This window comes from Camelina sativa, chromosome 12 (genome assembly GCF_000633955.1).
Source record: "Camelina sativa cultivar DH55 chromosome 12, Cs, whole genome shotgun sequence".
In the NCBI taxonomy this organism is placed as follows: Eukaryota; Viridiplantae; Streptophyta; class Magnoliopsida; order Brassicales; family Brassicaceae; genus Camelina; species Camelina sativa.
This window is the reverse complement of record NC_025696.1, coordinates 11670747-11682862: the sequence shown is the minus strand read 5'-3', so window position 1 is coordinate 11682862 and position 12116 is coordinate 11670747. Positions and strand designations below refer to the sequence as shown.

At 35.6% G+C, this 12116-nt stretch overlaps 1 protein-coding gene across 2 annotated transcripts; it reads right to left on the bottom strand.

The window, feature by feature from the left end:
- Positions 5111-8411, bottom strand: LOC104731336 (proteinaceous RNase P 3-like). Of its 2 annotated transcripts, none has more exons than XM_010450670.2 (6): positions 8259-8411; positions 6512-7583; positions 6045-6146; positions 5787-5965; positions 5501-5690; positions 5111-5400 (listed from the first exon to the last, which is right to left on the bottom strand). In XM_010450670.2, the coding sequence occupies exons 1-6, from the start codon at positions 8396-8398 to the stop codon at positions 5305-5307; spliced, it is 1779 nt and encodes a 592-aa protein (XP_010448972.1). In that variant the 5' UTR covers positions 8399-8411; the 3' UTR covers positions 5111-5304. The 2 variants fall into 2 exon arrangements, with proteins under 2 accessions (XP_010448972.1, XP_010448973.1); XM_010450671.2 differs by having other exon boundaries at positions 8301-8398.

Genomic DNA, 12116 nt, shown 5'->3' with positions numbered 1-12116 from the left:
GACCGATGCTAAACAGTGTCGACCGATGCCCCTCAAAGTGGTGTCGACCAATGCTTCCTAGTGTCGATCGATGCCTCTTCTGCAGACACGATCTGCGCGAATCCGAACATCGAACTCTCCTTCCAAATCGTCTCGAATCCGTCTCAAACTCACCCAAATACCACGGAAATCACTAGGAATCACAAAAGCAACGAACCCAAACAACAAAACAACACAAACAACAAAGAAAACACCCAAACAAGAGAGATCTCATGCTTAGATCAACCATGGTCAAGCACTCACCTCAAGAACAGGAGATTGGATTGAGAAACGTGGGAACCAACACCTCCAGAAGCTCCCCCTTCGTTTCCAGCAACAGCTAACACTTCTACAGCCTCAGATCTCTCCAAAATCTCCAAGAACAAGCCCAGAAAATCTCAGAAACGTTTTTCTCTCTTTTCTCTCTTTTCTCTCTTTCTTTTCACTCAACGGCGACAACAATGAGACTTCCCCAAAACCCTTAATTCGTCTCTTAACACCTTAAATGCGATTTAGGAATTTTAATTGAACCAAACCGAACCAATCAGCAATTAAAACAAACCCGACTAAACCGGAAACACATGGTGTCGATCGATGCCCACAAGGGTGTCGATCAACACCCACACCAAAATTACAAAATTGGTTCGCGGATTTTACAGGAATACACAGTTCGGTCAGGCTATTGGATGTTAACTCATTTACCAGAAAATCAGATGGATCGTCAGTCACCTCCTCACGGAAACACAGAGTTAAAAAACAGAATTTGGAAAACGAAAACTATGCCAAAAATTAGACATTTCCTATGGCGTGCTCTCTCCAAAGCTTTAGGTACTTCGACGCGTCTCATTACGAGGGGAATGATTATTGATCCTTTGTGTCAAAGATGTGGCCTTTCAGATGAGACAATCAATCATGTACTTTTCACATGTCCTTTTGCCATTATGACATTGCGTTTATCTGCAACACCTCTTCTTATATTACAAAATCCAAGTGATGATTTCGAAACAAATATCAAGGCTATTTTGGATTTACAACAAAATCACTTACTCACTGCTATGCAACAATTTCTACCTTTATGGCTTCTGTGGAGACTCTGGAAGGCTAGAAACAATTTCATCTTCAATAACAGAAACAATTTACCTCTACAAGTAGTCAAGTTAGCAAAGGCGGAAACAAAGGAATGGATAGATTTACATTCCATACATAATAACTCATATTCAGGAATTTTACAACCTACTCGAACGCAAACAAGATGGATTCGACCATTAACAAACAGATTGAAATGCAACTTCGATGGAGGTTATAATAGTTCTACTTCCAAAACAACAGCTGGATGGATTATTAGAGATCATCTTGGAGATTCGATATTTTGGGGAGCAGCTGAACTACATGAATCATCATCAGCCTTAGAAGCCGAAGCTAAAGCATTATTGGTGGCAATGCAACACGTCTGGATCCGGGGCATAAAAGCAATATTATTTTGAAGGGGACTGCCAAGTTCTGATTAAACTTATCAATACTAATACAACTGATATTACAATTACAAGTATTCTTCATGACATTCGTTTCTGGGCATCAAAATTTCAAGAATTTAAAATTAGTTTTACTCAGAGGTCAAACAATGAAGCTGCTCACAAACTCGCAAAGTTTGGTTTACAAAATTCTATTTTTTTATTCAGATCATTGTAACCCTCCTGTATAGCTCTCTGAACAATTGTATTTAGATGCTTCAATTTAAATAAATATATTTTCGATGAAAAAAAAAAGTCTCATTTTTATTAATTTTGTTCCTAAGTTTTGACATGTATTTTTTGTATAATATGAAAGAATTAAATTTTCAATGTTAACGCGATGGTAATAATATAAATGGAAATTCTATAAAAAATAGTGCTAAAAGTTTTGGTACGACCAGAAATATTGATTCAATTGTTGTTTCATGATTTTACTAAAATAATCTTCCATTTCTTTGGAACTGTCATAACTTAGTCGTGTAGTCGGATAACTGACTAAAATTTGGGTTGTCCATTATCCTAGCATTATTATTTATTTTTATAGTTTTAATGTGTTATTTGATGTATTACTTCAATCATTATTTACTTTCAATAGCTTTCGTTTTTTACTTTCAACCATTTCTTTACTTCTTTATTATTATTGAAAAACAAATTTGTTACTTTAGTAATGTCACATATTAGTTGTTTAGTCGAGAATAGTATCCATGTGAGAACTACACCGAATAAGAAAAAAAACCGGATCAACGGTTCTCCAAAATGTCAGATCTCACCAGAGAGGGGAATAAGGTAGGGTAACCCCCTATCTCCATATCTCTTTATCTTATGTGCTGAAGTCCTAAGTCATCAACTATCACAAGCAGCTGAGGAAAACAAGCTCAAAGGGATGAAGATAAGCAATACTGGCCCATCTATTAACCATCTATTATTTGCTGATGATGCTCTGTTCTTTTGTCATGCACATCCAAAATCCTGTTCCACAATCATGAAGATTCTAACAGATTATGAAAGAGTATCAGGTCAAGCTGTCAATCTCTCAAAATCAGCTATCACTTTTGGCGCTCGAGTTCAACCTCATATCAAAACGAGACTACGAAGAATCCTAAATATTCATAATGATGTAGGCTGTGGTAAATATTTGGGTTTACCAAAACATATTGGCAGGAAAAAGAAGGAGAACTTCCAGTATGTGATTGACAAGGTTAAACAACGAACTCAAGGATGGTCACATCGGTATCTATCAGAAGCAGGTAAAGAAATTCTCCTAAAAACAGTGGCAATGGCTCTCCCAGTCTATACAATGAATTGCTTTAAGCTCCCTAAAGGCATTTGTGAAGAAATAAATCGTATTTTGGCAAACTATTGGTGGAGCAAAACACCATGCAAACGGTCGATGCACTGGGTTTCTTGGGAAAGATTGGGTTTACCAAAGAAAGAAGGAGGATTGGGTTTTCGAGACTTAGAGAAGTTTAATCTGGCACTTCTTGGAAAACAGATATGGCGAATAATACATGCTCCAACAAGTCTTCTTACACGCTTCCTCAAAGCAAGATATTATCCGACTGGTAACATTTTTTCTGCTGGATCTGCTAACCATCCTTCGTTTATATGGAAATCTTTGCTCGAGGGTCGAGATATGATTCAACAGGGTATGCGTTTTTTGATTGGAGATGGCGCAAGTACTAATGTCTGGGTTGATCCTTGGCTACCAACCAATCCGCCAAGACCTCCACAAAGTATCGAAGGGATAGAAATGAACTATTTACAGATTAAAGATCTTATCATGGCAGAACGGCGAACCTGGAACATGGATCTCATACAAAGCATTATCGTTGCTGAAGATGTGTCACTAATCCAAAGAATTCACTTAAGCCCATTACCTACTCCAGATCTTCTTGGCTGGCACTACAACGATTCAGGTCTATATACAGTAAAATCTGGTTACTGGTTGGCTACACATATGTATGAAGTTGAGGCAGTACGTCCACCTCCAGGACTCCAAAGGTTCAAGACGGCTGTATGGAAAATGGATATAGCTCCCAAACTACGACACTTTTTATGGCGACTGCTTTCAAGGGCACTACCAACGGGTACGGAGTTAAGGCACAAAAGAATAATTACAGATCCTCAATGTAAACGCTGCTGTCAAGAAGAAGAGTCAACAGAGCACTTATTTTTCAACTGTCACTACGTCCAATCGATTTGGAGAGGAAGTCAAAATCTTAACAGCAACATTATTAGTTTGTCAACTAGCTTTGAGGACAAATTCCAAGGTATAGTGGATTGCTACAACAATCAGAATCTTACTACGCTTGAACGACAACTACCTATCTGGACTTTATGGAGAATATGGAAGAGTAGGAATATGTTGGTTTACCAACAAAAAGGAAGTACTTGGCACCAGGATCTTTCTAAAGCGGTCAATGAAGCAAAAGAATGGGTTAACTGCTGGTCTGAAGATACCGAAACATATTAGAACCATCGACAACAACGATCACAACATTCTCAATGGACAAGACCACAAGGGAACTTTGTTAAGTGTAATTATGATAGCTAGTTCCGACAGAATACTACACCACAAGCAGGCTGGATAATTAGAGACTCTGAAGGTTTTTATGTAACTTCTGGACATAGCAAAGGCATGATATGTGATAGTGTTTTGGAGGCAGAACTTCAAGCCCTGCTCATTGCAATGCAACAAGCTTGGATACTCGGTTTTGAGAGAGTAACCTTTGAAGAAGATAATGCAACAGTCACAAAACTAATCACTGGAGATCAACACAACTTTCATGTACACAATTGGGTTCGTGAGATCAATTATTGGAAACAAAATTTCAAGGAAGTTACATTTGCTTGGACACGAAGACACGACAACAAAGCTGCAGATCGTTTGGCTAAAGAACCTTTACCGAACAATATCTATTGTAACAGCTATTTTTACATTTATGGTTTTCTTGTAAATATCCTCAAAGAGGACCACTCTTTCAAGCAATAAAAGCTTATCAGATGTTAAAAACAAAAAAAACCGGATCAAAACTGTTTTTTGTGTAACTAAACTAAAATCAGAATTATAGAAATTATATTTTAGTTATTTATATGTTTTAATCAGATATAAATAAACACTAAGGGGGATGTATCGAAACAATGATTTTGGAGGATTTGATGGGATTTAAGAAATTTGGAATTTTTGTAGATTTTAGGGAAGTTGATATGATTTATAGGAAAATTCTTTCAAATCCCACCTAAAACCATGAGATTTGGATTTCTGTATTTTTAACTAAACAAATCCTCTCAAATCCTCTAGAATCCTTAAAATTTATTAAAATCCAAATCCACAAACTGTTTTGAATAACAGTAGATTTTAAAGTAGATTTTTAAATCATCAGTTCAATAACATTGGATTTCAGGAGACTTTTTAAAATCCATGATTGAATAACGTAGGATTTGTAACTTTTACACAAATCACTTAAAATGTCAATTTGAATACACCCCCCTAAATCAATCATTATATGCTTTTTTTTTTAATTTCAAATTTTTAGGTCCGACAAGGAAGCGGACGAGTTGACAACTGCAGGCATGGCATCTGATGTAACTTGTTGTGTTGAACCAAATTTTACGAAAAGAAGATCCAAAACCTTTATAAAACATTCTTTCTGAGTTCTAAAACTAAAACTGTTCTGACTTCTAACATCGTACGGTGGAGACTTTACTCCTTCAACATAATCTTCAAAAATTGGTCAAATGATGATGATGACTTCGACAAATAGAGTGATTCAATCTATACACTCTGCCTTGTAATGCAAATCCAGCTTCTCAAAGATTCCTCATCGTTTAGGCACGTTATTGGAACGTGCCATGATCCTTTCTCGGATTCCTGAATTTTATCCCAAGAAAAAAAACATTGATTCAGGTATTGATTTCAACAGGAAAAGAAAAACAGAAGACAAAGATTTGATATAAGATTGTGAAAAAACCTGGATCACAACTGAAAAGGGAGGAGGCATTTCAAGTTTCAGGCAACCTTTGACAAAGGTAAACCGAACTTGATGTCTTTCTTTCCATTTTTGGAAAAAACTGTTACTTAATAGTTCAAAAATGTGATCTCTCATCTCATCGTTAGTCACAAGTAAACACTTCAGTTTAGCGGCAGCATAGAGCCAATACCTGAAATCAAAAAGCCAAAAAATAAAGAAACCAAAGATTGAGTAAAACCAAACCATGTTAGTGGGATTATAAAAGAAGCTTTAAGTCAGTTCATACCAATCATCATTGGAACCTGGTGGAGTCGCGTATAGGACATTGTTATTAATCCATTCTTCCACCAAATTCCGGTGATTCGGGCTATCTAAAAGCGCATTGACCCGTTTCTTGTGCAACAGAATTAGCGGCTGCTTTTTGTTACCACTTTGATTGTAAAGCTCCTTCACTACCGCTTCAAGCTGCACATGTGCAATTGTGTTAGTTATTCGCAGGCATGTATGCATTCAAAAATGGAAAGGAAGAAAAAACAATGAGAACCTGTGGTAGACTGAAACCACCATCTGCAAAATTTTGTTGGTAGAGTCCAATATTTGCTCCATCTACTATAGCTTCGTAATCTCCATTCTTTTCAAGCCACTCCTGTCAAATAGTTAAAATGATTGGAATTTTGAATGATAAATAGATACTGTAATAATCAACATGCTTCTGTTTTCAATAAATTTGTTGATTAAAGTACTGAACTTATTAGAGCTCCAGCAGGAATAAAAGATATGCCTACATTACATCCAAGGAGATCTAAAAAAATATAAGCTACACTGGAGCATTCACTATTCTTTCTAGATATGATTCCCAGTTGGAACTATACAGAAGTTAAATATGATTCCCAGTTGATATCAACTCATGCTAAACGTGTATGCAGCGTTTAAACAACAATGCAGAAACAAAAAAAGGGCAGCGTAAGTCGTTTTTGCATTAAGAGAAATCATCCATTATTTCTTTCTAACCTGAAACTCGCTGAAGTCCGCCATTGGCTCACATGAATTCATCTTCGCCTTCCTCTCCACAGCCAAAGCCACCAAAGAATCCACAAAATTTTCAGTCTCTAACTCATTCGTATCTACACAATCCAAATGCTCGTCACAGCTCAAGCATTTCCCGGCTGGACTAACACTACCTTTCTTCACAGTCCATTTGCCTTCCCCTACCCACCCAAGACCATGCCACCCACCCCCATTCTTCAAAACAGCGGCTCTAAGCAGCTCAATATCAGAACCAATCCCATTAGCACAAACCTCACTAGCTTTCTCTCCACAGAACCATTCCTCGATAATTTTTGAAGTCTCTTCACTAACGCAGCCAACACATTCTCTTAATTTATGCAAATACTTATAAACCTTCTTTTCTCTCCCCGTGGCAGCGCTTACCTTCAGCAAAGCCGCGATCTCTGCCTCCTCCAACACAATACCTGAAGCATCCATGTGGTCTTCCACTTCATAAGCCTTTTCAGCCTCCATACTCTCACAGAAACAGAGCAAAGATGGAGAATAAGTTCTCAGACGAGGGACAGATACACCGCCGACAGCAACAATGTCCTTGACAAGCTTGAAAGCATAATCACCGTCACCTTTGGCAGCAGCTAGTCGTGCCACTGCAGTGACGCAGGACTCATTAGGACTTACCCCGGAACTAACCATACGATCAAAAATTTGGAAGCCACGATCGATGGCAAGGGTTTGAAGAGACGGGTCACTAATGGACGCAGAGCAGAGGTAAAGAAGGCTTTGAAAGTGTTGCTGGCTGAGGCGGATGTCACTTGAAGTGATAGCTGCATCATATAGAGCCAACGCAGCTGAGAAGTTCTTGGACTTGGAACAAGAATGAAGATTGATAAGGAGATTCTTCTCTGGATTACGACCTCCCTTCTTCTTCTTGTTTGGTTTTGTAGGGCTTTCGTCGTGGTGGCAAGAGCGGCGTTTATCAGTACCAGCCATAGAACAGTATATGTGCAAATTAACAGGTCGGTTTCTTAATGTTACAAGCTTTGTATTAACGAATGTGGATGATGAAACCCTTACCCTGAGCCAAAAAAAATATCATAATACCCCAAAATTAGATCGAGCAGAAACAAACCAGTTAACAACATTCCAAAAACAATCTTTTTCACAGAGATTGAGGCACTAGAAGGAATAAAATTGTCTGATGCTTAAGGCCAAAAGCTTAAGGCCAATTCTTCAAAACAAAGATCTGATGCTTTCATTGATACCAGTTCACTTCTTTCGTAAAAACAACAAACTACTACAGGGATTAAACAAAAGGAATGTAATTTTGTATAGTTTCATCAATCTATACTCCTATTGATCAGTTTTGCAACTGCCTGGCAAACTCAGGATCCAATTGAAGGCTGATCCAACCAAACTGTTATCTATTATTCCCAGAACCCACGCAAAACATAAATTGGATCATATAGACCCAGAAAACAAAGTTTAAAACAGAGATTTTATCTTCGAATTAGCTCAACACCACACTAAATTGTAAAACTCAGCATCTAAAGGCAAATATATACCATTAGATTCATCAGAACCTAGCGAGTAAGGAACATGCATGAATCCTAAACACTCAATACTGCTATCAGTCCTGACTAATCTAGGTTAAAAAGCTTCTACATTGAATAGAAACAACTAGGGGTTTATAAATCTCTGTACTTTAGAAACCTTAGAATAAAGGCAGAAACTTTAAGGTATAGAAACGAACCCAGAAGGAAAGGTCAAAGCAGTATTGGCCGAAGAAGCTAACCTGCGAGGAATGGCTCGATAGGGTAAGCGAGTTTGAGAGAGACAAGGCGGCACGGCGTAGAGCAAAGAAGAAGGCAGTGAAGGTTTTTTTAATTTCATAGCTTTTCCATATTTTTTTTATCAACCTTATTCAATTTTTGGGTTTCTTCCAAAAATCCAAATAAATAAATATATAAAGAAGCTATTTCAACTTATTTTAATACAAAAAATAATGTTGTATTTTTTTTTGTCGTTTTAAAAAAAAATAATGTTGTATAGTAAAGAAAAAATTCAAAAAAAAATGTATTTATTTATCCATTAAAAAAAATTATATGAATGTATGGCCTCCGGCTATCTATCTGTGTGATGGAACGTTTGGTACATCGGGGAGTTCGGTGCGCGACGCTCTGTTGTAGATGTGGTTTGGAGGTTGAGTGTCCTCGATCACGTCGTATTTGGGATTTGTCCCCATTAGGCTCTGGTATTGAGGGATTTCCCTTTGCCTCTATTTTTCCGAATTTGGATTTTCTGTTTTGGCGGGCGCCGATAACTTCAGATCTTCGGTTGAAATTGCCTTGGGTAGTTTGGTCAATCTGGAAGGACAGGAATAAAAGAGTTTTTCAGGGTTATGAAGCTGAACCGGTTGAGGTTATAAACCAGGCGAACGTGGATATGCTTCTTTGGGAGGAGGTCAGGTCTTTCAATGCGGCACCTCGAATTCCCTTACCTTCGGACGTTCGGGATTCTGGTCGTCGGTGTCAGATAGATGGATCTTGGAAAGTTTCAGACCCATTGGAAGGTTTAGGTTGGTGGCTTTGTAATAGTGAGGATAAAACGATGTTATTAGGAGCACGAAGTCAGCGGCGCGGTCCTTCACCCTTACATTCGGAATTACAGGCGCTGTTATGGGCGATGACCTCCCTTTCGGATTCAGGTGTTAATTGTCAGCTCTTCGAGTCCGATTGTGCCAAACTAGTATCAATGGTGCAATGCCCAAATGAGTGGCCCGCGTTCTCCAATTTGCTGGATGAGTTCACTCTGCTTCGCTCTTCCTTTCCTTCCTTCCAGCTTTTGAAGATTCCACGCACGACCAATGTTCGGGCAGATTGCCTTGCTCGCTCCTCCAGATCTTTAATTTCCGCAACTTCTTTTGTAAACTCTTTTCCTCCAGTTTGGGCAACCAATCTTGGAGTCTTATTTTAAATTAATGTTTGGTTGACAAAAAAAAAAAATTATATGAATGTTGATTGTTGAAAACTATAACCTTAATGAATATACTACATACGATAAATATTTGGAATGTAGTCTACAATATCTTTAGAATTGGGTTAATGATTCTTTGGAAGACTTCAGATTTGGAGTACAAAAATTTTGTGAGGTGATTAGATGAAGCAATTGTATGTATAGGGAGCAAAAGTCAAAAACTAGAAAATGTTAGACACCTAATTAACATATCACATTGCTATTAGTTAATTCTATTATTAACCAAATTTTCACTTGATAAAAATTAACAATATATTCATTAAAATCTTGTATTGTCAATTAACAATTAAAGATTTTGTCATGTGTCACGATCAAATGAGTTACTAACTTTGAAAACCAAGGTTTATATAATAACATAATACTGAATACGCTATCAAATCATTAACCGATTGAAAAACTTAAGAAAATTACATTAATTTCTTATTTTGATTATCTTGTTTTTCTTATATTATGTTAATCACTAATTTTAATACATTAAATCTTTTTATACTTTAATCACTTTTCTGTATAAAGTTCTTTTTACTATATGATTATAATAAATAATACTTAAATAAATAATACTTGCAATTAAATTGCAAATATTTTCCTTATTAATTGCACATATTTTCCTATTGAAATTAGTAATTTAATATATAACTTTTCTAATAGAATTAGTGATATAATAGATTACTTTTGGTTTTCTGTATTTTTTAAAAATATTAATTGTAATTCTTTTATTTTTAGGATTTTTTAATTTTCCTATAATTGTTAAATAAAAATTCTTTTCATACATGTCAAAGTATTATCGATATACTTTGATATATGTCGTGATTATATGAATTACTAACTTTGAAAACTAAAGTTTATATAATAAAATATCAAATTTATTATTTTTTGTTTTCATTGAGTTGATTAATTACCTACTAGTTATATATACATGTGCGTGAACCACGAGGAATAATGGATAGTCCACATGTTATTCAACATTACATGAACCGTGTAAGCTTTGACTAAACCTGTTGTTTTCTTTGACTAAGTGTTTGAACTGAAATTTTAGTTTGTTTGTTCTGCAGCATGTATCCTTTTGATAAAGGAAAAAGAACAAGGTGTGTGTTATTCTACTCTTGACAAGCTATAGCCTCCATTGATGGATGTTAAATACAGTTTTTGATATTTTTGTGAGGTTTTTTTTTGTATTTTAGTTTCTTATATTGAAGCTGCAAAGACGCCAAAGAAGGAGGCTATAACCAATGCCGATTGTAATTTGTGATCTCCTCTCTTGATTAGAAGTGTTTTGGTTTTTTATATCCCCTGAGTCCTTTTTTTTTTTGTTTTTTTTGTCAACAAAATACACTATCAACTCAAACGAGCCAATTGGAAGGAAAAACATTTACATAGTTTACTAAATGCAAAACTGTACGAACATGGCGAGCCAGCTTATTCGCCGTTTTTGGTCTCTCCTTATTGGTTGATTTTCATTTAATGCTTTCTAATTTTTTATATATATTTTTTTTAATTGTTTAATTGCTTTAAACAATATTTAAGACCCAATTAACATAATACATTTAGTCACACATTAAAATAAAATTATAACTGAAAATAAAATAAATTATGCATTAATCATATTCCACTACTTAATTTTATTCAAAAACAATAAATTATAATTGTAACTCTCATAATCATATATATAAAAGTAAGATTTTGGTCTCCCCTTATTGGTTGATTTTCATTTAATGCTTTCTAATTTTTTTAATTTTTTAATTTGTTTTCTAATTGTTTAATTGAAATAAATTTTTTTTAACTCACACATTAAATAAAATTATAACTGAAAATAAAATAAATTATGCATTAGTCATATTCCACCCCTCAATTTTATTCAAACACAATAAATTATAATTATAACTTCCATAATTCTAAATGTAACTTCCATCAATTCTCATCATATAAATAAACATTCTCTCATTCTCCCATATTGGCTTTCTTTACTTTCTCATTTTCACATTCTCCACTTCTCTCATTCTCTTCCACGATACCTCTAATCATTTTTTCGTTTTGTTTTGTTTTCAATTTCATATTTTTTGTTGTATGGGTTACAAAAAAAACAGATGAATATCATTGTAAATTTTTAATGCTAAATTTTAATATTATAGACTACATGATATATATTGAAACGACCGACCCTTTTTTTTTCTTTTTAATAATAAATACAACATATAATTAAGCATCCCATACTACTTAATTGAACCACCCAAACCACCATTTCCTCATTAAACCAATAACAACCAATATGCACAGCGGAAACATACCAATAATACAGAAACGATACATCATCAATACAATAACATTCCTATCCAATCTATCCAGCAACCTATCACAACTCTAACCAAGGTTCCAACATAAATAATATAACCAACACCACACAAACGAGACCCTAGATCATCCTCCTCCTCATCGCCATGATTCCACGCTACACAATTTGCCTTTACCTGCACCACAAACACAAATTGAGATGCATGAGTATTTGATAAACACTCAGTGAGGCAATCCTCCCATCTACTGGGCTATACACACAAGCAATAAGATCTCTACATGCCAC

Coding starts and splice junctions, on each gene's coding strand:
- LOC104731336 (XM_010450670.2), bottom strand. CDS start 8,398: ATGAAATTAAAAAAACCTTCACTGCCTTCTTCTTTGCTCTACGCCGTG. Junction 7,584..8,258: donor GCTTTGACCTTTCCTTCTGG/GTTCGTTTCTAT, acceptor TTTTTGGCTCAG/GGTAAGGGTTTCATCATCCA. Junction 5,691..5,786: donor CCAGGTTCCAATGATGATTG/GTATGAACTGAC, acceptor TTTTGATTTCAG/GTATTGGCTCTATGCTGCCG.